Source organism: Desmodus rotundus, chromosome 10, assembly GCF_022682495.2.
Source record: "Desmodus rotundus isolate HL8 chromosome 10, HLdesRot8A.1, whole genome shotgun sequence".
NCBI classification, from domain to species: Eukaryota; Metazoa; Chordata; class Mammalia; order Chiroptera; family Phyllostomidae; genus Desmodus; species Desmodus rotundus.
The window spans coordinates 41407486-41434068 of NC_071396.1; the positions used below are offsets into that span (position 1 = coordinate 41407486).

At 63.3% G+C, this 26583-nt stretch overlaps 2 protein-coding genes across 4 annotated transcripts in view; one reads left to right on the forward strand and one right to left on the reverse strand.

The window, feature by feature from the left end:
* The window catches only part of UNC5A (unc-5 netrin receptor A), a 52124-nt gene extending 43430 nt beyond the window's left edge, over positions 1-8694 (forward strand). Inside the window, exons 5-16 of one of the 2 annotated variants that reach the window (XM_045185741.2) lie at positions 46-226; positions 807-974; positions 1388-1552; positions 2472-2660; positions 2768-3070; positions 5432-5519; positions 5765-5933; positions 6038-6271; positions 6350-6499; positions 6582-6746; positions 7287-7465; positions 7697-8694. In XM_045185741.2, coding sequence (XP_045041676.2) covers positions 46-226; positions 807-974; positions 1388-1552; positions 2472-2660; positions 2768-3070; positions 5432-5519; positions 5765-5933; positions 6038-6271; positions 6350-6499; positions 6582-6746; positions 7287-7465; positions 7697-7862 — 2157 coding nt within the window. In that variant the 3' untranslated portion in view covers positions 7863-8694. The remainder of the gene's footprint in view (positions 1-45; positions 227-806; positions 975-1387; positions 1553-2471; positions 2661-2767; positions 3071-5431; positions 5520-5764; positions 5934-6037; positions 6272-6349; positions 6500-6581; positions 6747-7286; positions 7466-7696) is intronic. The other variant, XM_024577854.3, reaches the window with a different exon arrangement.
* Positions 8695-8781: 87 nt separating this feature from the next.
* HK3 (hexokinase 3) lies at positions 8782-24509 on the reverse strand. 2 transcript variants are annotated; one of them, XM_053913239.1, is made up of 19 exons: positions 24398-24509; positions 21638-21758; positions 17836-17998; positions 17476-17630; positions 17250-17369; positions 17066-17161; positions 16221-16320; positions 15959-16142; positions 15356-15511; positions 14968-15201; positions 14352-14647; positions 14101-14240; positions 13897-14016; positions 11858-11953; positions 11589-11688; positions 9835-10018; positions 9578-9733; positions 9180-9413; positions 8782-9101 (listed from the first exon to the last, which is right to left on the reverse strand). In XM_053913239.1, exons 2-19 carry the CDS (start codon positions 21731-21733, stop codon positions 8957-8959), a joined length of 2775 nt encoding a protein of 924 aa, XP_053769214.1. In that variant the 5' UTR covers positions 21734-21758; positions 24398-24509; the 3' UTR covers positions 8782-8956. The 2 variants fall into 2 exon arrangements, with proteins under 2 accessions (XP_053769214.1, XP_071075582.1); XM_071219481.1 differs by lacking the exon at positions 24398-24509 and adding an exon at positions 22599-22614.
* Between the last annotated feature and the right edge of the window lie 2074 nt (positions 24510-26583).

Genomic DNA, 26583 nt, shown 5'->3' on the forward strand with positions numbered 1-26583 from the left:
AGGACCTGCAGGGGCGGCTGTGCAGGGTGTGGCTCCCTCCTCCAGGTGGAGTGGCTCCGGAATGAGGACCTGGTGGACCCGTCCCTGGACCCCAACGTGTACATCACGCGGGAGCACAGCCTGGTGGTGCGGCAGGCCCGCCTGGCCGACACGGCCAACTACACCTGCGTAGCCAAGAACATCGTCGCGCGGCGCCGCAGCACCTCCGCGGCTGTCGTCGTCTATGGTGGGCCCCGGCTCTGGCGGGGGTCGTGGGGGGAGGAGGGATAGGCACCGAAGGGGTCCTCAGGGTGGCTCTGTGGCTGGCGCCCGAGGGAGCCAGGGCCAGGTGGGCCCCGCGGCGGCTCTCGGGGAGCTGCGGGACTTGTCCGGGTGAAGGTTCGGGGGGTGGGTTGGTGGTCACTTGTGGCCACAGCATCCCTTCGCTTCTTTGTGGGCAGGGGGCTCTGTGCAGAAGGAGGTGAGGGCTCAGAGGGAGGCTAGGAAAGGCGACTTCAGGTGGGAAGTAGTGTCCTGGGCACCCCTAGGAGCAGGCAGGGGGAGGGGGTGGGAGTCGCCCCTGTGAAACGCTGGGGTCTGAGCCGGAGGGGCCCAGAGCTGCAGTTAGGGATGGCTGCCCGTGGTGCCCACGGCACCTGCTGGCGGAAGGAAGCGGCCGTGGAGTGGGTGCTGCCGGCCTGGGGACGGTCAGCAGAGTGTGGCCTCCCCTCCAGGGCTTCCCTTCCAGCCCTCCTGCCCCAGCCCCGGGGCCAGCGTGTCTGAGGAAGCCCCCGCTCCCTGACCCCAGTCCTTCTCTGTCCGGCCAGTGAACGGTGGCTGGTCGACGTGGACCGAGTGGTCCGTCTGCAGCACCACCTGTGGGCGCGGCTGGCAGAAACGGAGCCGGAGCTGCACCAACCCGGCGCCTCTCAACGGGGGCGCCTTCTGTGAGGGGCAGAATGTCCAGAAAACGGCCTGCGCCACCCTGTGCCCAGGTACCAGTGGCCGCCGCCTCCCGCATCGCTCCTCACCGCGCCATCTCCGCGCCCTGGCTCCATCGCGCCCACCAGCCTGCCCCCAGGGCTCCATCCCACCCGCCCACACGCAGGGCCAGGCTCAGTCCGAGCCCAGGACGGGGCTCCATGCGACAGAGGCAGGGCTCGGTCCGCGTCCGGCTCAGGCAAGGCAGGGGTCTGCGTCCCAGGGCCCAGGTAGAGTCAGGACAGGCGCCGTCAGTGTGGGGCAAGGGTCATCGTGCCTCCCATCATTAGCATGTGTCATCCAGGCCAACTGGACACCAAAGGCGTGCAGACCACCGAGCCTGGCCCTGGTCTCGCACCAGAGCCTGAGCTGGCGCCCCAGGCTGACGGCGCCGTGCCTTCTCTGTCCGTGTCTGTCTCCCATCCAGTGGACGGCAGCTGGAGCCCGTGGAGCAAGTGGTCGGCCTGTGGGCTGGACTGCACCCACTGGCGCAGCCGCGAGTGCGCGGACCCGGCGCCCCGCAACGGAGGTGAGGAGTGCCGCGGCACCGACCTGGACACCCGGAACTGCACCAGCGACCTCTGCATGCACAGTGAGTCCTCTCTGCCTGCGAGTCCTCTCCAGTCAGTCCCCTGTCCCAACTCAGGACCCTGGGGGACCCCCATCCATAAACACCCACCCATGTGCCCTTGCATGCCCCAATACATCCCTCACCGCGCCCCCCCGGGTGTGCATACATTTGAGGCTTACTGTGCACACACGGCCCCAGTGCATGTCCCAAACCCACCCCCTGCCCCCCCTGCAGCTTCGCCTCCTCCCTTTTCCCCCAAGTGCACACTCGAGTCCTGTGGGGACACAGGCTTGCCCGCCGGTTAATTACAAGGCCATAACTAACAATTAAAGATCTCGGTTGGATTTTTTCCCCTGGAACACACCCTCCCCCATTCTTTCAATTAAAAACCTAATTATCTGTGTCAATTCCTTTCTGATGGACATTTCTTCCATTATGCAAAGCCCTTCTAAAATCAATACCACTTCCTCCAGGCACTCGATCACCCCTCCCTGCCCTGCCCCAGGCCTGCAGAGGAAGACAATGACAGGAGCCCTGGCAGGGACCCCAGGAACCAGATTGGCAGACCCCCCCAGGAAGCAGCTCCCCTGCTTTGAGGACCCTGGGAGGTCCCCACAGCCCCAGCTGCCCCGGGCCCCAGAAGAACGGGTTCAGTCTAGCAGCCCCGCCCCAGGCCATCTGGGGAAGTGTCTCTTCCCCCCCCATTCTCAGGGTGCAGCAACCTCAGCCTGAACAGGGCCTCCCAGGGATTCGATTCGCTGAGTGACACTAGGAGGTGGTGGCCGATGCAGGGCTGGGGCTCTGTGCTCCCTGAGCCAGCGTCTGCTGCCCGTAGTGCGGATGCCCAGGAATGGGGCCTCGCCCTCCTGGGGTGGAGACCACGGGCCTCTCCTCCCCCTCCGCCGGCACCTGCCATCCAAGGCCGTGCTCTCTCCCACAGCTGCTTCCGGGCCGGAAGACGTGGCCCTGTACGTGGGCCTCATCGCTGTGGCCGTGTGCCTGCTCCTGCTGCTGCTTGTCCTCATCCTCGTTTATTGCCGCAAGAAGGAGGGGCTGGACTCAGACGTGGCCGACTCGTCCATCCTCACCTCAGGCTTCCAGCCCGTCAGCATCAAGCCCAGCAAAGCAGGTATGGGGCCCCTGCTCCCCGGCACTCCTGCCATGGCCCCCATGCCAAGGGCCACCCGGCGAGGGCCACCCTCAGTGCCAGTCCCTGAGTCTGTCTTTGCCCTGCAGACAATCCCCATCTGCTCACCATCCAGCCAGACCTCAGCACCACCACCACCACCTACCAGGGCGGCCTGTGTCCCCGGCAGGACGGGCCCAGCCCCAAGTTCCAGCTCAGCAACGGGCACCTGCTCAGCCCACTGAGTGGGGCCCGCCACACGCTGCACCACAGCTCGCCCACCTCCGAGGCGGAGGACTTCGTCTCCCGCCTGTCCGCCCAGAACTACTTCCGCTCCCTGCCGCGCAGCACCAGCAACATGGCCTACGGGACCTTCAACTTCCTCGGGGGCCGGCTGATGATCCCTCATACAGGTGCGGGTGGGGCGAAGTGCCCAGGGAGCTCTGAGCGGCAAGACTAGCCCCCATGCCCATCATGCAGGAGGAGGGGACACCCCTGATGGAGGAGAGGAGGTAGTTTGGGAGACGATGCCGGTGTGGTTGGCAGGGGCCTGGCACGGAGGCCGTGGCCGGAGCTGTCCTTTCTGTGGCCTAGGGCTCAGGGCTTCGGTCCATTCCTGCACGCAGACAGCCAGCCTGCATGTGCCGGGCTCCAGGGGGCCCTGGCCTCAAGCTGGGGCAGGTGAGGGGACAGCAGAGGACCGACGCCTAGACTACACAGGGGGTTCATCCACCCACCACCTCCCAGAAACCCCTCGGACAGTGTCCCTGAGACACCTCGATAGACAACACACGGACCTTTTCCGTGGTCACCTTTCGTGGCCTCTGGTGTGGCTGGCCACTTCCCCCCTGAAACTCTCTCTCCCCTCAGCTTAGAGGAGCCCCCAAGCCCTGGTTTTCTGGCCACTCTGCAGCCGCTCCGGAGGCCTGTCCCTGGCCGTCGCTGTCCGCCAGCGCCCGTCCCGGCGCCCTCCCGCACGCACTCCATGCCTGTCATGGCTGTGCCGATCACTCCCACTCTGAATTCCCGGCCCAGTTCTCCTGGGTGACGGAATCGCACACCCAGCTGCCTCCTGGGCAGCTCCATCTGGATGTCTCACAGAACCTCACATTCCTTGTGCCTAAAACAGCACCGTCTCCCACCTCCCCCAGAGCCTCCTGCTTCCTGGCTTTCCCCACCTCGGGGACAGCGCAGTCAGAGTCAGAAACTAGGAGTCACCTTGACCCCCTGCTCCTCTCCACTCCCCGTCACACCTCTGCACCAGCTTCAGTCACACAGCTACCCCACCGTTCCTCCTGCACCCCCCTCCTCCTCTTGCCCGCTGCCTCCCCAGCCCCGGTTCACAGCTCCTGGCACGCACCCAGTGAAGCCACACTTCATCGGGTCCCTCCCCTGCTTGAACTCTTTCTGGGGCTCCCCCATGCCCTCTGCAAAACCCACGCGACTGGGCGCTCAGCATGCTACTCCCTGTGCGCACCAGGCCCGCTCCCCCACCCACCAGGTCGGGGCCTGGCAGCTCTCCCCTCTGTGCCTCACGTCCCTGCCACAGAGGTGGGGCGGGACGGTCCGTGGGAAGCTCTTAGGACGGGGCAGGTGCTCGTGGGTGTTCAGTGACCATCGCCAGGTGGTCTCCCCCAGCACCTGGGACTCTGTTTTCCCCACATTGGGAGGGGTGCTTCCGAGAACAGGGCCCATGGTGTCCCCTCGCTCCTGAGTGCCCATACTTGGTGTGAGCACTCCCTGAGTGAGAATGGGGGGTGTGTTCCTGCTCAGAGCTCTGGGACTGTCACCCCATCGCCGGCTCCCCTCTCCCGGCATCGGTTCCCAGAAAGTGGCGGCATTCCAGCCGGCCTACCCGGTTGCCCACTCCGGAGGGCGTGCCTGTGCTTTCAGACTTGCGGGATAAAGTCACAGAATTTTTTCCCCTCCTTCTAATGTGAGGGCTCCCTGTCCTAAAAGGGCAGGAAGGTGGGGCAGGGCCTCCACTCGCCCTCCCCACAGCAACAGCCCAGCCTCTGTCCCCTGCGTCCCGCCCCACCGCCTCGCCCCAGAACACTCAGCAGGTGCTTTCTGAGGCTGCCCCTGCCCGATGCCGGGGCAGAGGTGACGCCGGACAGGAGGACGCGTGTGCGGTGGCTCCCAGGCCAGGGAGGAGCACCGAAGCAGACAAGGCCGCTCAGGGCCCCAGCCCTACCTGTAGGGGCCACTGCTAAGTGAGGAGCAAAGTCCAGCGGGGTGGCCGAGAGCCGCCATCCCCAGAGGTGGCCACACTGGTGGAGGTGGGGGAAGCCTCCACTCTGTAGGGGGTGGGGCGCCCAAGTAGAGGCAGCAGGGGGGTGGGGGGCGGCGGTGGCCCCTCAATGGTGAGTACGCAGCACAGGCTGGGCTGGAGCTGCAGCTGGGAAGGCAGCGGGGGCCGGAGGTGTAAATGCCAGGCCAGGGAGCTGGGCCTGGTCGGGTAGGAATACCGGGAAGGTTTTAGGGAGGGTGATGGGGGAGGTGGGGCCCGCACACCTGGCACCTTTTGTTTTCGTGCTTCCTGTGCCCAGGCTACCTGGACGTGCTCTCCCCACCCGAGCTCCCTTGGCCTGTCTCGAGGTCACTGTGGCTCAGCTTCCTAACTGTGCGGGTAGTTGAACAGTCCCTGTGGCACCTCTGCCCCGGCCAGGCTGGCACCGATCAGCCCTCAAAGGGAGGCTCGCTCGGGGGCTGGCAGATGGGGTGCTCGGTGTCCTCGCAGCCCCGGTGAGCCCAGCCCTCCCACTCTGCCGCAGGGGTCAGCCTCCTCATCCCCCCAGACGCCATACCCCGCGGGAAGATCTACGAGGTCTACCTCACGCTGCACAAGCCAGAGGACGTGAGGTGTGGGCGCGGGCCCCGAACCGGGGCTGGGTGGGTCCGCCCCCGCGTGCTGACACCAGGAAGCCCCTGCCTGGTCACTGTGGGGTCTGGTCTGGTCTGGTCTGGTCTGGCCTGATGGGGGCCCAGGGAACAACAGCCCCTACGCCCGACCCAGCTTTGCTCCCGAGCCGGGTGCCGCTGTCCAGCCCCATCCTGCCCAGGTCCGCTGACGCCTTTCCCTTTCCACCCACGCTTCCCCACTTGAGGTTGCCCCTAGCCGGCTGTCAGACCCTGCTGAGTCCCATCGTTAGCTGCGGGCCACCCGGAGTCCTGCTCACACGGCCCGTCATCCTGGCCATGGACCACTGCGGGGAGCCCAGCCCCGAGAGCTGGAGCCTACGCCTCAAAAAGCAGTCCTGCGAGGGCAGCTGGGAGGTGAGCCCCCCACCCCCTGGGGAGCCAGGTCCCTGTCCCCTGGTCTCTGACCACCCCTCGGAGCTGCACTGGCCCTGAGGTGACCCACCAGGCCCTGCCCACAGGATGTGCTGCACCTGGGGGAGGAGGCGCCCTCCCATCTCTACTACTGCCAGCTGGAGGCCAGCGCCTGCTACGTCTTCACGGAGCAGCTGGGCCGCTTCGCCCTGGTGGGAGAGGCCCTCAGCGTGGCCGCTGCCAAGCGCCTCAAGCTGCTTCTGTTTGCCCCTGCGGCCTGCACCTCCCTGGAGTACAACATCCGTGTCTACTGCCTGCACGACACCCGAGACGCACTCAAGGTACTGCCCCTGGCCCTCAGGGAGGGGGAGGGGGCTCTCCCCGCCCCCACGCCCTGCTGACCACCTGGGATGCTGCAGGAGGTGGTGCAGCTGGAGAAGCAGCTGGGAGGACAGCTGATCCAGGAGCCTCGAGTCCTGCACCTGAAGGACAGTTACCACAACCTGCGCCTGTCCATCCACGACGTGCCCAGCTCCCTGTGGAAGAGCAAGCTCCTCGTCAGCTACCAGGTGAGGGCGCTCGAGGCTCCTGCAGCCCGGCACACCAGTTGCCAGGCACACCTGACACCACCCCTCCCCCCGCCCCACCCAGGAGATCCCCTTCTATCACATCTGGAACGGCACGCAGCAGCACCTGCACTGCACCTTCACCTTGGAGAGAGTCAGCGCCAGCACCAGCGACCTGGCCTGCAAGGTGTGGGTGTGGCAGGTGGAGGGTGACGGGCAGAGCTTCAACATCAACTTCAACATCACCAAGGTGGGCGGGAGGGGCGTTAGCCCCGCCTACCCTGACCCCTCCTCCTAGAAACCAGAAACCTCTTGGCCTCAGTCGGGGGTGGGAGATGCAGGTGCAGACAGACAGACAGCTGCGGACAGGTGCAGCGGGACTGGGGAAGGGGCTGAAGAGGGCGTGGGCGCAGCGGGAAGGAGACGTGGGGCAGCCCTGAGGAGGGACTTTGTACCGGGTCTGGAAGGATCAGTAAGAGTCAGACAGACAGCCGAGAGGGAAGGGCAGCGCCTCACGCAGCGCAGCGGGGACCAGGCTCAAGGACACAGGCGGCGGGAGGAGGCCTGGGCACCTGTGTGCTCGGCAGAGGCTGGACAGGGAGCCCGGGGGAGGCCTGACAGGGCGGGGGATGAGGCTGACGGGCCCAGGCTCGCTGGCTTCGGGCAGGCTACTACACCTCTGACCCAGGTGAGGGGTGCCTGGGAAGCAGCAGCGCCCCCAGCAGGAAGTTGTGGTGGGCCTGGGCCAGGGCAAGGCCTGACGGTCTCCTCCACCCCTTCTGACGCCCAGGACACAAGACTCACTGAGCTGCTGGCTCTGGAGAGCGAAGGGGGGGTCCCAGCCCTGGTGGGCCCCAGTGCCTTCAAGATCCCCTTCCTCATTCGGCAGAAGATCATTACCAGCCTGGACCCACCCTGTAGCCGGGGTGCCGACTGGCGGACTCTGGCCCAGAAACTCCACCTGGACAGGTGCCCGGGAGATGGGCAGGGAGGGGCGGCCAAGGCCACCTGCAACCCACCCTGGCAGGGCAGGTGTGGGGTGGACAGGACGCTCGGTGGGACCTGTGCCCCATCCACCAGCAGCCGGGGCATCCAGCATGCTCGGCAGAGGGCAGGCCCTGCCTTGAGGGGAGCTGGGGGGCAGGAGGCAGCAGCCTGGGGGGAGGCTGGCACTGACGCCCCCTCCCCTTCCCTCCGCAGCCATCTCAGCTTCTTCGCCTCCAAGCCCAGCCCCACAGCCATGATCCTCAACCTGTGGGAGGCCAGGCACTTCCCCAGCGGCAACCTCAGCCAGCTGGCTGCGGCGGTGGCCGGCCTGGGCCAGCCTGACGGCGGCCTCTTCACGGTGTCAGAGGCCGAATGCTGAGGCCCGCCAGGCCCCCAACACCACACTCTCACCAGCTTTGGGACCCACTAGGGACAGGCAGAGGCTGGGTGGGGCCCCGCCCCCAGACCTGGGGCGCTTCGAGGACAGGCCTCTCCTGGTGGACTCGGTCCCTTCACTCTGGCCCTTCAGACCCTGCCCACGCTCCCGTCCCTCCATGGCCTGCCAGGCCAGGCCGGCACTGCCCCTGCCCCCAGGGCCCAGGGTGGACAGTGCCGGGAGCCAGACCAGGCCCAGCCCATCTGTGTGTGTGTGTGAGTGTGGCTACCTCTCCTCCGGCCCCTGGCCGGGGGCCGCGCATGCACAGCGCACACACCTGGGGCTCGGGACTCGGCCCGAGCTCCTGCCTGAGCTGGACCTTATGCAAACATTTCTGTGCCTGCCGGGTAGGGGCACGTCTGAGGGGCCTGGCTCCAAGCCCGTGGAACTGAGGGCCACAGCCGAATGGGGGGCGACCCCTGGATTCAGGCACACAACCTCCACACAGGCATGTGCCCACGCACGTCTCGTGTGCCATCTCACCCGCACCCCCCACCCCCGCGCGCACACATCTCATGCTGTACACCTGGAGGCCACTCACGTCTCTCACGCCCGGCATCAGCCCGCATCTGCCTCACGGGCTGCCCTCCTCCCACCCACCCAGGGACACCCCAGGGCTCCTCCCCGATCCTCCCCTGCCCCCAGCCAAGAGGAGCCCCGCCCAGTGGGGCGTGTGAATATGCAACGGGAGCCCCGGGCTGGCCGTGGCGAGCGTGCGTGCCGCGGTGTGCCCGCTCCTGGGCCTGTCGTGTGAAGCTCGTGCCCTGACTCTGTCTTAAGTGCGTCCGTGCACTTACACTTGGCCTTATGTACACGGCCTTGCCCGGCCGCCGGGGCGCGTAGGGGTTTTAGTGGAAGTGAATGTAAATAAATTATATATATATATTGCTAACCCGAGTGCTGCTTCTCTCCAGGAAGCCAGAGGCCACAATGGGGTCATGTGGGGGCTGTGCTGGGAGTCCTGGGGGGCTGGGCCTGGCTGGGAGACAGATGGGGCCCGGGCCCTGGTCCAGCGCAGCTTGTTCCTGGAGACTCCTTCAGACAGAGGCCGGCTGGGCCAGGCGGCAGGCAACAGCCGTGACCAGGGCCGCACCTTTGCCCGACCCATCCTCAGACTGCAGGAAGGTGACCGCACAGCGAGGGGCCAGCTGCCGCACAGTGGCCGCGACCAGGCCAGAGAAGCTGTGGGGGAGGGGCGGAGGTAAGCCCGGCAGCCAGACCCTGCCCAGCCTCCCCACCCGGCAAGGTGCCCAGACTCACTGGGGGTGCAGCTTGTAGAGGGTCCCGTCCACCCCCACAGACACAGTCAGCTCGTCCAGGCCCCGGTTCTCACGGATCTTCTCCACCACAGCCGCCACACCCGCCCCACAGAGCTGGGCAGCCCGCTGGGACACGGCCTGGCACACCTCTAGGACCGTCAGTGCATCATCCGAGGTCAGGGGCAGCCCCAGGTCCTCCAGGATGGCTCGAACCTGCCTCAGAGCCAGGCTGTCGCTGGGGACAGGAAGGAAGAGAGCTCAGGTAGGGTCCAGCATTAGTGCCCCCCGTCTCTCGAGACCTCCGTCCTCCCTGGCGGAGCTCCCTCCAACCAGCATTCCACCCAAACAGAACAGAAAGACTCTTTGGGAGTGGGGAGAGGGTAATACGGGTGTCAGCACCTTTCGATCTCAGAGAGAAACTTGGTCTTGAAAATGTCCCTGGTCTGAAGGCGCTGGGTCTTCTGACCCCGGAAGAGAACTCCAAGGCTGGTCAAATGCAAGAGGATGTGGCGGACGATCTCCCCCAGGTACATGCCGCTGATCATCTTCTCAAACCTGCATGAAAAAGCACGTGTGCTCACAGGGCGGGACACCCCACCGACTGCCGGCACCAGCGGAAGCCGCCGCCAGCCACCCCTGCCCAGCCCAGCCCACACCTCTGTCTGCCGGGGTTGATGGACGCCTGGTCCACGAGTTTGTCGAAGCAGGTGGTGAGCATGTCCAGAGAGCCGTCGTCCCCAAAGGCGCCCCACTCCATGTTAATGCACATGTGGCCGGTGTCCCCAGCCACGCCCGCCACGTTCCGGAGCTCCTCCATGTAGCAGGCGTTGGTGCCCGTCCCTGCAGGAAGGCCGGACAGTGTGGGAGCCGCTTAGTAATGTGGACAAGACCCCTCTGAGCCCTGCGTCTGCACCCTGAGACAGCAGAATACGGGCTCGTTTTTTACCTCTGCATTTCCCACACCCATGCCCTGCCCGGGGTCCTGGGTGTCCTTCCTGACCTTCCTTCTGCAGACCCTGCCAGCACCAAGCGCTCCGGGCCTCTGCTACTCCCCTGCCAGCACGCCACCAGTGCACCTCCCATGCTACCCCGGGGTTCCTAAAAATGTCACCAGTCATTCCTCAGGGAGAGGTGTAACAGCCCCTCACTGTCCGCGGGTGAGAGGCCTAAGCAACCTGGACTGGCCTTCAGATCTTTAGTCAAAGTAGCTGGAGCTGCGCCAAGAGCCAAGGACGCAGGCAGGCGTCAGACCAGCGGGGCCCACGGTGGCGGGAGGCGGGGCAAAGAGCAGCCAGCTCAGATACGGCCTGTGTGTGCCCAAATAAAGGTGCAAAGAAGAGCGCCGTGGGAGTCCCCTCCATGATGAATCTTCCTGCCGAGAGGGTCAGGAAAAGCTACAGAGATGAGGTGATGTTGGGATTTGGCCATGAAGCTCAGAAGCACAGGAAGGAACAGAACTGCAGGCAGAGGGCAAAGACAGCCCCTTCCTCTCCGCCACTCACGGTCAGCTCTAGGCAGGCAGGCTCCTTGTCAGCCCTACGTGGACTCCTCCATCCTGGGGCTTATTCCCACGGCAACTTGGGTGCACCTGTTCTAGAAGCTCCCGGTCCCATGAGAGGCTGTCACACACCTCAGTCTCTGAGACTGATGCCCAAGGGCCTGTGGACACCGTCCTTCCTCACCTAGCCAGATCCCTTCTTCCAAGGCTTTGTTTGCAGGTCTCCCTGATCTTGCAGCCCCTTCCTTTCTGAGGCCAGCCTTCTCGCCCTGCCACAGGGAGGCAGGCTCAGCTCTCTCTGACACCATGTGCCGTTCTGGGCTCAACACCTGCTAAATGGTCAGTTTTGAGAAGGCAGGTGTTTCCCACCTTCTTTATGTGTCTTCCTGTCCCTTCATCCAGCTCCCAGCTGGCCACAGCATAGGTGCTTAATAAAGACTTCAAATCTGGGACAGCCTAAGGACCCTTGCAACTCATTCCCTGTCTACCCCCGGCTCCCCCAGCTCAGGCACTAAGAATGCACCGCCCCGTGAGGCAGGCGCCACACCACACTTTGCCTCAAGGTAGGCGTCATTATCCTCTCCGTTCAGAGATCAGGAAACCGAGGCTCTGGTGACCTGCCCAAGGCCACACAGGTGGAAGTGGCAGGGCCAGTATTTCCATCCAAAGCTGATGCATTAAACAGAAGGGCAAACTGAGGCTCAGACAGCATCACTGCGTCAGCAGCTGAGGTGGGCTGGATACTCCTGCTCCAGACTCCTGGCCCAGTGGGGCTGTTCCAGGGCCCTGCTGGGTGGGATGGGGAGGATCCCGCATCCCCAAGGCCAGGGGAACGTCCAAACCAAGGAGGCCACAGAGGGCAATGAATTAGCATCAGGCAGCGGGGGCACAAAAGAGCAGCGTCCTCCTCACCGATGATAAGGCCGACCTCACAACGGGGGTCTTCATAGCCACAGGACATCATGGTCCCCACCGTGTCATTGACAATGGCAACCACATTTAGCTTCACCGCCTGCATACAAAAGGATGCTGCTGGTTGCCGGGCAACATGGTCGTCACGGCAACCAGCGCTGGACCCAGAGGTCTCTACTTCAGAGGGTCCCCATCTCAGGAAGCAAGAGACCCTTTGCCCCCCTCCAGACATGCCACATCCCAAAGCACTCCGGAGGCAGACGCCCTACCTGTCTGCGCCCAATGGCCTGCCGCAGCAGCCCCACGACATCCTGGCCCTCGCAGTCCGATGCGTTGAAGCCCTTTGTCCAGGTCAGGAGGATGCCCTGGCGTGGTACCAAGGTGGGATGGGAAGCTGGATGCCCCTTGGAATCTCACTTGGTCTCCCAGAGCCCTCATCCCCTCAAGCACAGAATGCCCGCCGTCCCCAAGCAGGGTCCCAGGCCCACTCGCCCATACAGGAGCCCCTGCCACTCCTCAGACGCCTTCCAGTGTGAAGAGACCTGTCAACGGCCACCCGACCCGTCTTCTGTGTTAGTTCCAGAATGCTCAGGGCAGGGCTGCTTTAAGACTTTGCCCAGAAGGAATGGCCCTTTGTCATTGGGTTAGGGAGGGACAGCTGGTCACTGGAGCACTGTGTGTGTGTGGGGGGGGCGTTGCAGAGAAGGCTCAGGGGTCCACAACAGCGAATTCTGCTCTTTCGGAAAGAACTGTCCAGGGTTGCCTGAGGGGAGGACTGCTCGGAGACAGGATGGAGCCGGGTCAACAAGAAATTCACTTGTGTGTGTTCCAGAGAGGAGGGACCAATAGAAAAGTCAGAACCCAGACACCTGGCGGGAGGGGCAGGGGACCACACAGACCCGCCTTTATCGTGAGAAATTGGCCTTAAATTGTGAACTTCGGGACGGGCCTTGACTGTGCTTTTCTCGGTGTGCTTCCCTTGAGGGCGGGCAGGGGAAAGACGGCTCTGTCCCCGGGGGCAGCGGGACGCTGTGGAGACGCTAACTGACACCTCGACACCTCGCCCAGCAGCAGCCCCGGTCATCCCCCTTCCCATGTGACCACCCCTAGGGTGTTCTGCACTCACTGCCCCCCAGACAGAAACCAGCAGGTGTAGAGAGCGGGCGAGAGGAGGCTGGCTGGGGGAGCCAGATTGTGAGGGCTCACCCAGCTCCCCTGCTCCCAGACCAGACAAGGAACCCCCGTCTGGGGAGGGGCGCTGGGCAGTCAGAGCCCCGCTTCCTGAGAAGGTGTTCTACACCTCCCACCCTGGGCCCACCCTTGGGGGCAGGGAAGGAGACCAGGGATTTGGTCTCCTTCTGAGAGCAGAAGAGGCCCCGCCCCCCTTCCCCAGGGAGGCATCAGGACCCAAGAGAGGACAGACTGAGGGAGCCTGGGTGTCTCCCCAAAAGCTTCGCCCTTATGCCTGCACTTTCTTTACAGTGGAGGCCAATCGCTGCGAAGCCAAGGGGGCCTCGCCTGGGGAAGGGCCCCTCAGAAGACTGTGGGCCCACGCAGAAATGTAGCTCAGTGATAGAAGATTGATAGGACCCCATTTCTAGCACGCCCAATTTTGCACCCTGAGTTTACCTGCCTCTCACACCTCACAAGACACAGTCAAAGGCGCCAGCTGCTTAGCCCGGAGCAGCAGGGACCAGCAGAGATACACGGTGGGCGGGGAGAGGGAGGCAGAGTGCAGAGGTACGCACAGGGAAGGTCTGGGGGTGGGGGGCAGGGTGGGGGGCGAGCAGAGGGCGACAGCCACAGGGGCTGCTCGGAGCTGCAGGCGCACACACAGAGTCCAGCCTTCTTGTTGGAGGGCTGTGGGGGGATGTGCTGAGTGCTCGCCACTCTGCCACCCCACAGTCAGGCGCCCACCCCCGGCGGGCACTGGCAAGGCCAGGCAGGGGAGAGAGGGCAGGGAGCCCGTGTGAGCACAGCCCCTTCAGGGACCAGGCAAAGGCTGGTCCCCGCAGGCCCCAAGGCCAGCACGCCAGCGCCATGGTCAGCCAGGATCAGGCCTACACTGCTCCCGGGGGCCCAGACCTGACCCAGGGCCCTCTCCACCCCAAGCCTCTTCATGAGCCTGGATTCCAGGCCCCTCCACCATACCCAGATCTAGGCACACCACATCTAGGGAAACTGAGGCTGGGCGTGGGCTCAGACCAGAGGCGCCTCTGCCCGTCCCTCTCCTCTTCGTCCTGCCCACTCCCTAAAGGGCATGTGGGTGGGAAGCCCCTAGGGGTGGCTTCTCCTGGCCCTCTCTCACCTGGTCCAGGCCGACCTGCCTGCAGGGGAAGGAGAAGGTGAAACCCAGGGGGAGGCTCTGCCCGCTCAGGCCCTGCTTCTGCTGGAAGTCCAGGATGCAGTCCACAATGTGGTCGAAGAGCTGAGTGGGGTAGGGGGAGTCAGCATGGTGGGGGACCCCCGGCCCTTGCCCACCTCCCCACATGCAGCCCCAGGCCGCGGGTACCTGCTGTCCAGGGCCCTGAGCCACACGCTCCGGGATGGAGTAGATCTGGCTGGTGATCTGTACACCGCCCGCGGCCACACGGACCAGGAGGACTCGGAAGTTGGTGCCCCCGAGGTCCAGTGCCAGGAAGTCCCCCCGCTCTGTGGGACAGAAACCCTCAGTGCCAGGAGAGGGTGGGCGGCTTCCCTCCAGCACCCACTGTGACCCCCCAGGAGCCCATGCCCCAGCCCCGCACTCAGGCCGGTCCTCACCGCTGCCATCAGGAGTGGCCCGGACGTAAGTGGGCAGCATCCGGAGGGAGGAGGCCTCCCCTCGGAGCCCCTTGGCCATGGCCTCCCGCATCTGCATCTGCACCTGTGCCAGCTGCTCGCGGTTCAGCCGGAACGGGGCCAGGGTCTCCTCCAGCATGCGCCGGTGGGCCGCCACGCGGGCAGCCACAGCGGTCACCATTGCCACGCCCCGGCCGCCCCCGTCCACAGAGGGGGTGAAGGAGACGTCACATTTGGGGGCCAGGAGCTTCACGGTCTCCCGCAGGACACTGAGGAACCTACACAGACACATGGCAGTCCATCCTGCAGTGGCACTGAGCCCTGACCCCCGGGGCTCCCTGAAGCCCGGGCCCCACCATTCCAAACCAGTTTGGTTCTCAGCGTACCTGTGCCCTCACTGCACGCCCAGCATCCCCAGGGACGCCTTGCACACCCAAGGAGAAGCACATTTCCCATCCTCTAGCTGCTTCTGGCCCCCATCCCCCATCTGGCCCCACTCTGCCCTGCAGCCCCAGTACCAGAGTGCCCTCTGGGTGCGTGTCTCACACACATGTGTTCCTGCTACCTGCTCACACGGGATCCCGTGTTTTCCTAATACCTGGGGTGTTGCTCAAACACTCGGCCTCCGGTGGCCACCGCGATCTGCAGCGTCTGCTGCTCCCGGCCGTGCTGGAGGCGGGTGAGGACGGCGGCCAGGGCGGCGGCGCAGAGCCGGGCGGCTCGAGTGCACACCGCCGCACACACCTGCTGCACCAGCTCCGCGTCCGTGGTCCCCGGGCTCAGGCCCAGGCCCTGCAGGACGGCTTGCACACGGGCTGTCCCGGCAGAGGGGCTGGGAGGACAGGGTGCTGATGTGAGGCTCAAGTTTCCCAGATGCTCCCTGTCCCCCTTTCCCCAAAACCCCATGGCTATGTGGGGGACAGAGCATCCTCGCTCCCCCAAGCAGAGAATCTGATTGTCTAACCCCACTGGCTTCCCACACTCACTCCTGCATCTCAGCCACGTGCTCCAGGAGGACGCCCCCTTGGCTCAGCAGGGCCGGGGAGGTGCGGCCGCCAAAGAGGACCCCGTGCTGGGCCAGGTGAGCCAGCACCAGCCGCACCAGCTCACCCAGGTACAGGCCACCGATCATCTTCTCAAACCTGCAGGCGGGAAGGGTGGCTGGACAGAGGTTTTCCTAAGCCCTTGGCTGAGGCCCAGCTGCAGGAGCCCTCAAGGAGGGGTCGTTTTCTTTGGGGTCGCCAGACTGGAGGTTCCAGAAGCAAATGGCCTCCCAGGAGACAAGTGGGTGTTTACCAGACCCACTTCCCCCTCCAGCTTAGGTTAGGGTTAGGGGGCTTTTGGAGGGTGCAGGAACCAAAGGAGGGTGGGGACAGTTTGCTCAGCGACCCAGTCGCCAGCTCCCACCAGGGCCGTCCAGAGCCAGGAATAAGGGAGGGCCAAGGGTTGGAAACTCTTGCGTTCTAGAACCTTGAGCCTGGCCGGGGCCCCCAGGGAACAAGAGGTGGGCCCCAAGGGCTGAAGTATAGGGACAGCCGTGGATGGGGGCGCAGAGCAGGGACAGGGCCAAGGGCAGAAGGCCAGGCCACCTCTGAGCACCAGGATTCAGGGACTCCTGGTCCAGGATGCGGTCGAATGTGGTCAGCACCGGCCCGAGGGCCCCGTCGTCACCGAAGGAGCCCCACTCAATGCTGACGCAGACACGGCCCCGGTCCTCATCCAGCACCGCCACGTGCCTCGCCTCCTCCATGTAACACGCGTTGGTGCCCGTGTCTGGCAGGGACGACCCCGTCAGGCCCGCCCACAGGGCTGCCGTGTCCCACCCACGGGCACCCACGGCCCACAGCTCACCTACAACGAGCCCGACCTCACAGGGCGCGCTCCCCGGCCCGCAGCCCATCATGGTGCCCACCGTGTCGTTCACCACGGCGGCCACGTTGATGCTGTAGGCCTGCACGTGAGAAGGCAGAGCAGGGAGGCCTGGGGGTGTCCGTGAAACGTGTGCCCGCACATCCAGACCCCCCCAGGTCCTCCACCCCCCAGAGGAAGGCTTTCCCACTATCCCACGCCCCTTGGCTTCTTCACCGCCAGCTCAGGCCCTGGGTTGGCGGTGGCCCCCAACCTCGGCCCTCCTCCCCAGAGCACCAGTGCTCCCTAGGACCAGGGCCTGGGGGAGCCAGCATGGTTCCCTGAAGACTGCACTGGGGGCCCCTCGCTGGCTCACCCTGCTCACGGCCTGGCTTCCCCAAGGCACCCAGACTTTTGCTGTGCCCTTGTCTGAAACCGGATCTTCCCCAGGCCCCAGCCCCAGCTCAAGCACCTGACAAACTCCTCCTTCCAGTCCCTGCCCCAGTCCCAGCGGGCCCTCCCCTGTGTTCTCAGGGTCGCCGGAACCACCGCCGCAGCAGGGACGCTGCTTGATGGGAATGCTTTCCCCACTAGACAGTGAGCTCCTTGAGGACCTGGACAAGCCTTTTCATCATTGTTCCCCACCCCACCCCCATCCCCCGCCCACCACGGCCCTAAGCACTGAGGTGGCCTCTCTCGGCCTCTCCTCTTCATCTGGAGAAAGGGAACCATGCGGCACTGACCCCCCACCCACCCGAGTCACGCTGGATCAGACACACCCGCAGGAAAGGCGGGCAGGCCTCCCAGAAGCAGAGGGCAGACCCACAGGTAGCCCCACCTCCACTCACCCCCTGCCTCTCGATGGCCTCTCGGAGCAACTGGACCACATCCTGGCCTTCCACACCGCTGCACCTAAAACCTTTGGTCCAGGAAATGAGGGTGCTCTGGGGGTAGAAAAGCGGGGCCACTCCTGCAACGGCCTTCACAGGGCTGCAGCCCCTCCCCACCATCCGCGTGCCCACTGCGCCTCACCCTGTCCAGGCCTGTCTGGTGACAGGGGAAGGAGAAGTTGAACCCGAGCTGCAGTGTCCGGTCACCCACAGGGCACGCGTCCAGGAACTCAGACAGGCAGTGGGCAGCAAAGTCGAAGAGCTGCGGGACATGCAGGTTGGGGCGGGGGTTGAGGGAGGCGCTCAGCTCTGCCCCCCGGAGCCCTGGCCACCCTGCGGGTCCCTGAACCCTGGCAGAGAGCCCTCACCTTCTGGCCAGGACCCAGCATCAGCTCTTGGGGGATCAAAAACTCCTGGCTGCGGGGCTCGATCTGGGGCTCCTCCGTGCCGGTCAGGGTCACCCACAGAACACGCAGGGAGGCCCCGGTGGCCCCCAGCTCCAGGACCAAGAAGTCTCCTTGCTCTGAGGACAAGCAGGTCACAGAGAGGCATACAGCTGGTGAGACCAAGCCCTCTGCCTCCCAGAAACGCACCCAAGGCCTGAGTCTTGTCAAGGGACCTTAGAGATGGGAACCTCAGAGACAGGGACAGGGATAAGAAATGTCCCCTTCCCCAAGCCACAGCCCTCTCCCCAGGCCTGGCTGCCCACTGCAGCCGGTGTCACCCACCAGTGCCGTGTGGGATGGAGCCCACATACGCGGGCAGCATCCGGACGGCAGGCACAGGGCTGGCCTCGCCCCTCAGGGCCAGCTCCATGGAGCCCAGGATCCTGGCCTGGATCTGCCGCAGCTGTGCCTCTGTCAGCTTGAACTGGTCCAGGCACTCCCGCACCTGGGGAGAGACAGGCCGACATCTGGGCAAGAACCCTGCTGCCCTAGCCAAGTCCCCCAACCCCGACCAGGACAAGCCAGCCCTGCCCAGCTCTTCCTCCTCCGGCTTCCCCAGGGCCGGCCTGAGCCTTGCTGGTCTCCCTGCACCACCCAGTCCGCCCCGCACCTCATCACACCCTGGCTCCCTGGCCGCCTACAGCCTGCACCCAGCTCTGACACCCACAGAAAGCTCCTTTTGGGAGGAAAGATTCCCCCACTTCCTCCTGCTCCATTCCCTCGTGGCTCCTCAGCCCACGACACCCCAGGCCCCTTCTGAATCCAAGGCTTGGCGAGAACCTTCTCCTGTCACTCCACAGCTGATTTGCTCTGGGTCCACAGGACCCAAAGCCAAGCTGCTCAGGGAGTTGTCACTGAAGAAGCAAATGAATGAACACACGTGCGAACAAACTTCAAGTTCAGGTGCTTTCCTCCCCAGGTCCACTGGACTCTGGAGCCTGAGCAAGCCCCAGCCCTCTCGGGTCTTGCTTCCGCTTTAACACGCCAGAATACACTGTGTATTCTTCTGCTCTCCCCGACAGCCCAGCGCTGAGGCTGGGAGGGGCTGGGCCTCCATGAGGATGGGTCCCCCTGGGGACCCCGTGTGGCCACCCAGGGGTGCTCTGGTGCCTGGTGGTGGTCCTAGGGCCTGTGAGTCTCCCCCACCTCCAGGCTGTCCCCACCTGGAACCCTCTTGGGCTGGGTCTATGTCACATGTGGGAAAAGCTCCCTACGAGGAGGAGCAGGACCTGTAGAGAGAGGTAACGTGAGGCCTCGAAACCAGCCACACCGAGCATCAGCATGCGGCAGGAGGGAAACTGAGGTGAGAGGGCAGAATTCAGGCAAGCAGGGCGGGGAGGCTGCAGGTGAATTGATGAGGGGAGTGTGGAGGGTCCGCCCCCCCCCCCCCACTGCCATGGGGAGAGGCGCCCTCTGCGCCCAGCACTGTTCTCGGCACCCAGCCAGGCCCGGCAGCTGAGGCTGCCCCCGTGTTGCTCCCAGTCTAGAGGAGGGGCAGAAAATAAGCAAACAAACAGACACACAGCCCCATAGTGACGGTAGCTGTTCTCTTTTTAAACACAGAAACGGAAATCTGAGAGTGCGCAGGGAGAAGCAGCGTGTTTGGATACCGGCCTGAGAGGGCCTCCCTGTGGAGGTGACCTAAATGAGGGGAGGAAAGGAGCCGCCTGAACATGTGGGGAAAGAGCGTAAAGGGACAGGATTTGGGGGCGGCTTCAGCCGGGAGTGGATCAGAGTGGGGGAGGGGAGAGCAGGCAGGGGACAGCACACCCCAGGTCCTTCCCCACGGGGTGCCGTTGTGGGGGAGCTCAATAGAGCCCGGCTCCCCCGCTCTGCAAGGAAACCTCCCCCAGACAACCGTCTGGCCCGTCCTTCGTCCTTCCTTCGAAGAGGCCCTACAGCCCTCCTGGGTGCACGGGAGGGTCCCAGCCCAAGACCCCGTTCCCCGGGCTTGGCCTTCCCCAGGCCCCCACCTTCTGCTGCCCCATACTGGACCCGCATTTGTAAAGCAGCCAGTTGGGCACCTGGATGGGGAGGCCAGGAGAGACCCGGAAGGGAGGCTGCCCACTGAGGGAGACGGATGACTCTGTCCCACTCTGGCTTCAGGATGCAGTGGGACACAGACCCCCAAGACGGCAAATGACCCCGACAGGAGTGCCAGAGGCTGGTGACCGCAGAGGCTTACAGCAGCCACAGTGCTCGGGGGGCTTCTTCCCACTGCGAGTGGGGAAACAGAGGCTGAGGCAGGGGCAGGCGCACGTGGAAGCCAAGCAGCTCTGAAGGCACAGGGTGGGATGGAAGCCCTGCTCTGTCTGACTGCAGAGATGCTGCTACCTCACTGCGAAGCCTTATGAAAACCAGCAACTTCTGAAAAGAACCCAAGGCTGCTGGCGTTGCAGCAAGGGAAACCCCATAGGACCTGGGACAGGAAGAGAGAGTTACATCTGAGTCCTTGTCCTGCCACTTCCTGGCTGTGTGGCCCCAGACAAGTCACAGCTGTCTCTGAGAGTGTCCCCAAGGCCAGGGGCCATGTCCTCCAGCTGCATGTCAGGGCCATGCACCCAGCAAAGCTGTGTTGATTGAGTGGCTGTGGGGACGTAAGCATTCAAGGGGACCCTGTATGTGAACGTGGAAAGTGCTATCCAGGTGTGAGGGGTGTGTTTTTATTGCTTAATGGCACTGGTGGCTACGCAGCAGCCAGGGGGAGCTACAGAGTGCCCCGAGTACGGAGAGGCCTCAGCCAGGAGAGCGAGAAGCAAAGCATTAGAGAGAGGCTGCATGCGACAGGCCCCTTGGACCAGCTTGCACGTGGTCGGCCGGTCTGGGCCCATCGGCTCACCTCTCTGAGCAGCTCTCCTGCTCCGCCAGCAGGAGCAAAAGTAGCACCCACTTTTTCTGGCTCAGTGATACGTGGGTTTCCTCTCCTCAGAGCCCGTGGTCCAACCCGCTGGAGAGCCCGAGGTGTTATTGCCCCTCTGGTGACAAAAAGACACCTGAGGACGGGGCGGGGAAGGGGCTCTGGGAAGGGGCTGCACTCAGACCACACGTGGTTTCTAACTAACCGCCCCAGGTGACCGTGGGAGGGGAGCTGAGGGGCGCCTGTGGCGGAGCATCTGTCTTTAAACGGCAGGCATGTGCTGTGAGGCCAGCACACAGGTGCGAGGTGGGCACGGGAGCCTCGGGAGGCAGGGGCAGGAAGTGGTGGGAGAGGGTGGACCACCAGGCCCCGCGCCTGGCCTAGCTGCGGGTGGCACACAGAGAGAATGTTGACAGCGGGGCTGGGGCAGAGGTTGGACAGGGTGAAGCGGGAGCATGAAGTACAGTGAGGGGTGATGCCCCCACAGTGGGGACAACAAGCCAAGTCCAGCAGAGGTCAGAACAGGGCGGGAAGCTGCAGAAGCTGCAGGGAAGGATTAGAGAACCTTTTCCCGGGGCCACCTCTGTGCAGGTCCTTACTCTCTCCTGTCACTCACCCTCCAGGGGCTGGGAGGACTCAGTGACTTACACAAGTGTTTCCTGATCAAGGGCGTGGCATGCAAGGGCTTGCAATCTTGGTCAAGACCACGGAAGGAGAAGACTCCGGTCTGAGCTAGCGGGGGGCAGGCGGAGTGAGCTGCCTAGTGACCTGGCCCTGCCTCGCTGCTGCACGGTGTGTGGAGGGAGACCTGCAGAAGTGACTAGGGCCGTGGGGAAAGCAAGGGCCTTAAGAACACATTTTTCTACCAGAAAACCACAGAGGGTCCTTTCGAGACTGTGCCATCCCACTTGGGGCAGAAGCGCCTGTGTGATAAGGTGGCCAAAGTAATGCGTTTGGGGCCGAGACACCTCAGCTTCGCTCAGGCTCCTGTCGCCCCCTGACTCAAGGCACAGCCCCTCTCTGAGCCCCTCCTCCTGGGCTGTAAAGTGAGGGGCTAACCCCTGCCTTGCCATTGTGTAGGAGACGGTTACCAGATCAGATGGGAAAGCCTCGGAAAACTGGAAGGGGCTACCCTGCTGTGACCCCCGGGCCCCGCGTCTTCTTCAGCCGGTCCCACTCCTGGCAGCCCTGAGTGGGCACAGGATGGGCACCGAGTGCTGAACTTACCAGCTCAGAGCTGTCCAGGGGGCAGGGCAAGTCCTCCTGGGGGCAGCCGGGGCCTCCGTCCCCCGGCTGCAGCTCTACGGGCCCCATGGAATCCATGTGGTTCCACAGTGGGGGTGGCCACCTGTGGGAGGAAAGGACAGCCTGGGTGAAGCACTTACTCAGCAGGCCCGAGGAGGCTGTGACTCAGGCCCTTGGGGATGGGAAGGAAGCCACAGGCAGAGCTCAGAACCCCTGACCACCAAAGATCCCTTAGTCATCAAGGAGGAGGCTTTGGAGGCTGCTTTCTGTTCCCAGCACTGTTCATTCATCCTGACATTCGGTCACGTCTACCCGGCTCCTGAGGCCTGCTCTGTGCGGTGCGGGGGCACGGACGGAGCCGGTCAACGCCCTGCCTTTGGTGCCTCACAGCCCTGCAGTGGGCCCAGGAGGTACACACAGGCCCTGACCGGGATGGACGTGCTGCTGGAGTTTTGGGGAGGAAGGTGGTGATATGCTGGACCGCAGATGGTCCTTACGCCAAGCTGAGGGGCACGGATTTCTCCCTGAAGAGATGAAGACGGGGTGGGCGTGGGGGCTCCCACTAGGGGCACAGACATGGACAAGTCATTTATGACTTCTTGGGATTTCAGTTTCTTCATCTGTAACACAGGAGGAAATATCTACCTGCACAGGGTGGTTGGGAGAATTACATGGAATCACACCTGGGAAAATGCCTTGGGAACTTGAACTTAAGCCTCAGCTCCTGGGTGGGTTTGGGGAGGGGCAGCAGTGTGGTGCCGGAAGGGCCCTGAACCCAGAGCTGCTGCCCCAGGTCGCTGGGCCTCAGGGTCTGGTTTTCTTCATCTGCCCAATGGCACCAACAGAAGGCCCAGGGCTGTGCGGGTAAATGAGCTGAGAGCAAAAGAACCTCGCTCAGTGTCTTGGGGTTATTTAGCTGAATCTGAATGGAAACTCTAGGAACCTCAGTTTCCTCTTCTGGAACAGGAAATGAAACACGCGGTTCTTGTGAGGATTAAAGGACCCGATGGTTCTGACAGTCCTTCGCTCGCTGCGGAAATGTCAGGTGCTGTGCTCACTCGAGCTAGAGGCGGTGTTGCTGTTCCGGCAGGGTCCCCAGGGCGCCTCCAGGATCTGGGCGCCCTCCAGGGCTGCAGGAAGCGAGGAATGCCGTGGAGCGCCCAGGACAGGCAGCGGGCCGTGTCCACGGAGTCACTCCACCTCTCCTCCTAGAAGGGCCAACTGCCGGAAAGACACATTCCCACCTGCAGCCCTCCCACCTTCTACTCCCATCACCACTGCTGTCACCTATGACCTCCTGAGGGCCCAGTCCCAGCCTTTTCCTCATTCGCCACCGCTCAGCCCTCTCTCCGGCCTGCAAAGCCGTGGGCATGCTGTTCCCCATGGAAGCCTCTGGGCCCTTGGCCTCCACAGCCAGTTTCTCCCGGGCCTCCTCCCGGAGTATCTCGTTGTCTTCGTGACGCCTCTCTTCCCCTGCAAAATGGGGCTCCCAGGCTTCAGACAGCTCTGCTTTCCACATCCCCTCTTCATCTTTCTCAGCCCCAAGATTTGAGGAGAACGTCCGTGCGAGGACTCCCAAACACGCCTGCCCTGAGCTGCGTCCCGCACTGGCAGTCTGTTAGACTTCTGAGCCGGGTGCTGAGCTGGAGGGGCCCCTCAAACTCAACAAGCCCCGTTCGCTTCTCTTCCACCCTACCCACAACGCCATCTCCTGTCCTCCACCTGCCCACCCCACCCACTCGCAGAATGCCACTCCCCAGATCTCTTCCCCTTGAGAACGGATGTCAGCGGTCCCGTGGGGATGGACCCCACAGCAGAAGGAGACGCCCCAGACTCTGCAAGGTGGCAGCCCAGGCCCCTCATTGTCCTCTCACTAGCTCCCTTCACTACTGCCCTTCCCGCTCAGGCTGCACATGGACGCAAGCTTCCCCCGTCTCCTGCTGTCCAGGCTTTGCTTCCCGTGGTCCCCAAGTCAGAAACCACTGTATCTAAGTCGCCTCTGCCTCTTCAACACCCAGCATGAGGTTCGGCACAGGCAGGGGCTACTACAACTCTGTAAACCTGGGGGTGGGCGAGGAGGTCTTCCTCCGAAAGCAAGAAACCGGTTCCTACCAAACCTCTCCAGGGTCGCAGATATCGGTACCCGCGCTCAGTTTCTAAACCTGTCAAATGGGGACGTTAGTCCCACATATGTCGCAGGTCTGTCTCAGATACAAGGAGGCACCTGGGCGATCACCTTCGGAAAGGGCCGAGGACTGCACACCGGCTGAGCTCACGCCCGCAAGGCCCCGCAGGTACAGCCATTCACTCCCTCCCCTCCTTCACTCCCTCTTCTGTCTGATGTTCGTTGGGCACTTCTCCACACCAGGGACTGTGAAACTTCCCCCCAAGAAGCCCTGGCACTCCCACCCTCAGGCACCGTGCCCATGTCTGTCTCCTCCGGCGGAGTGTCCCTGTGGGGAGGCACGTGTCCCCCCGATCACTAGGTCCCCAGACCCCAGTCCAGGGTCTACACACATCAGAGGAACTGCGAGCCTCTTGGCTTCCGTAGGCTGCCGTCAGCTAGACGTAACAGACCTTCCTTTGGACAGGAATCCCAAGGATGCTGGCTGGGCGGGGAGCCTCCCCTGAGGACCAAAGGTGTAGCCTTTCCAGCCTCCACTCCTCCAGGGGCCAAGCAGCAGGGTGAGGGTGAGGGGTGGGCTGAGGAGGCAGGAACTAAACAGGCGTGGAGGGTCTTACCTGGAGAAGCAGCAGTTGGTCAACCTCCTTGGGCCTGACCTCCTCTCTCTTAATATGAGGCACCCCACTCACCTCTCAATATAAGGCACCAAAAGTGAAAGTCACAAATGGCCTCAGTATTAATGTCCCCAGGCCCCACCCTCTTACTTAACAACAGCTGATTCACTTCCTTTTGAATCTGTCCTAAGAGGAAGTCGGAGACCAGGACCCAGGTCAAGGGCCCCGGGACGTGCCTTCTGCAATGCTGGGTTTCGAGGTGGTGGTTTCCCCCTGGAAAGAAAATGGAGGGACCTAGCCTGAGAAATATGGCATCTAATGGACAATTTGGAAAATGTACAAGTACTAGCGAGCAAGAGATAATGCAGGTGCAGAAGAGGAAGAGACCAGCCCTGCCCTGGCGCGGGTGGGCAGGCTGCGGAAGCCCGGCTCGGAAGGAACGGTGGTATTCCAGCAGAGGCGGTCCTCAGAAAAGAGAGGAGCACACGCAGCGTCACGGAGTGTAGGGCGCCTTGAGGAATGGGGTGCAGCTCCGAGGGTCTCAAGAGGAGACATGTAGATGGGGCTACATGGTGGGAGAGGGGGCTGCTAGGCGGTGGAGTTCAGCCTTTAGTCTGTAGGCCAAGGGGGAGTGCAGGTTCACAACGGGGGTCTTCCGTGCTGAAAGGGGAAGGGGGTCTCAGGCTGTGGTCAAGCTGGTGGCCACCAAGTTGGTTCTCCCTGGTCTGGTCTTCTTGCTCACTGTTACGGTGTACAATGTGTTCATCCCTCCGAAATTCATGTTGGAAACCTAACGCCCAAGGTGGAGGTATTCGGAGGTGGGGGCTTTGGGAGATGACCAGGTCCTGAGGACAGAGCCCTCGTGAATGGGACTGGCCTCCTCCTAAGAGAGGCTCCAGAAGACCCCCCTCCCCCCTCCAGCCACACTGGGGACAGAACTAGAAGTCCGCAACCAGAAGAGGGCCCTCCCCCAATGGTGCTGACGCCTGATCTCAGCTTTCCAGCCCCCAGACTCTGAGCAATGCATTTCTATGGCTTCCAAGTCATCCAGTCTATGGCATTTTGTTATAGCAGCCAAAATGGGCTAAGACACCCACCATGGTAGGAGACGACGTACTGCACCAATTTTTGCTTTAGGGAAACTGGTGGGCAGACACTTTAAAACGTCAGGCTCCCTCATCAGCAGTAACCCTACTGCTGTCCACAGCCAGTACGTGACTTCCACGTGGCACCAGGGTGGAGAGCAGGGGCAGGAACTCCTGTATCAGTTTCAGTATGACTGCTGCACGGGCACCAATTTAGGCCTTCGAAGGCAGGGGACTCGAGGATGGGGGCGGGAAGCACAGTCACCCACTGCATAGTGTCCTGCCTGGCCTGGAGCTCCAGCCGCTCTCAGCTTTGCTCAGGTGGGAGAGGAATACGGAACTGAGTGCCAGAGGCCAGCCGTGATTCATGGCCAAGGCCAGTCGGCAGTCTCTGGAGCCCGCGCAAGGACACGCCCCTGACAAGCAATGCCAGGGTTCCCCGTCTGTTTCTGGAAATCTCGTGTCCATCTGCCCCGGAGGAGGGGTCCCAGAACCCAGGCTGATGTCAGGGCCTTTGGAGGGAGGAGGCAACCTGGATGCGAGGTCTGTGAACAGCTGGTGGGCCCAGCTGTAGCAGAGGCGCAGCAGCGGCCGGCAGTTCTCTGCCAACACCAGATGGCCACAGACCAACAAGGGAAGGACATTCCTGCCAAGGCCCCTCTCACAGCCCCTTAGTGCCAATCTCCACTTGTCTGGAAGAAACTGAGAGATGGGGAGAGGTGGTCAGTGGGAGGAAAGGTGGGCCACAGTCAGAGTACCCCTGCTGGGCTAGGAACCAGACCCTCCCCGCTCTGAGCTGCTCCCAAGCAGACAGTGCCTGGCCACAAGGCAAGCGGGCTCTAATAAGCTGCCCACAATTCCCTCCACGCCCTTCCGCGAGAAGGTGCCTTCCAGCTCTCCTGTGTCCATCACGCTGCTTCACTCTTAGGTGTTTGTTCATGCTGATTGGTCTAGGAGGACTCCCCCTTTGCCCTCTCCAGCCTCTTCACCTTTAAATGACACCTGGGTCACCACCGATGCCTGGGGAGCCTCCCTGATAAGCTCCTCCTGGCCCTGACCCCAACTGAGTGGGGCGTATGGATCCCATGGTGCCTTAGATCCACC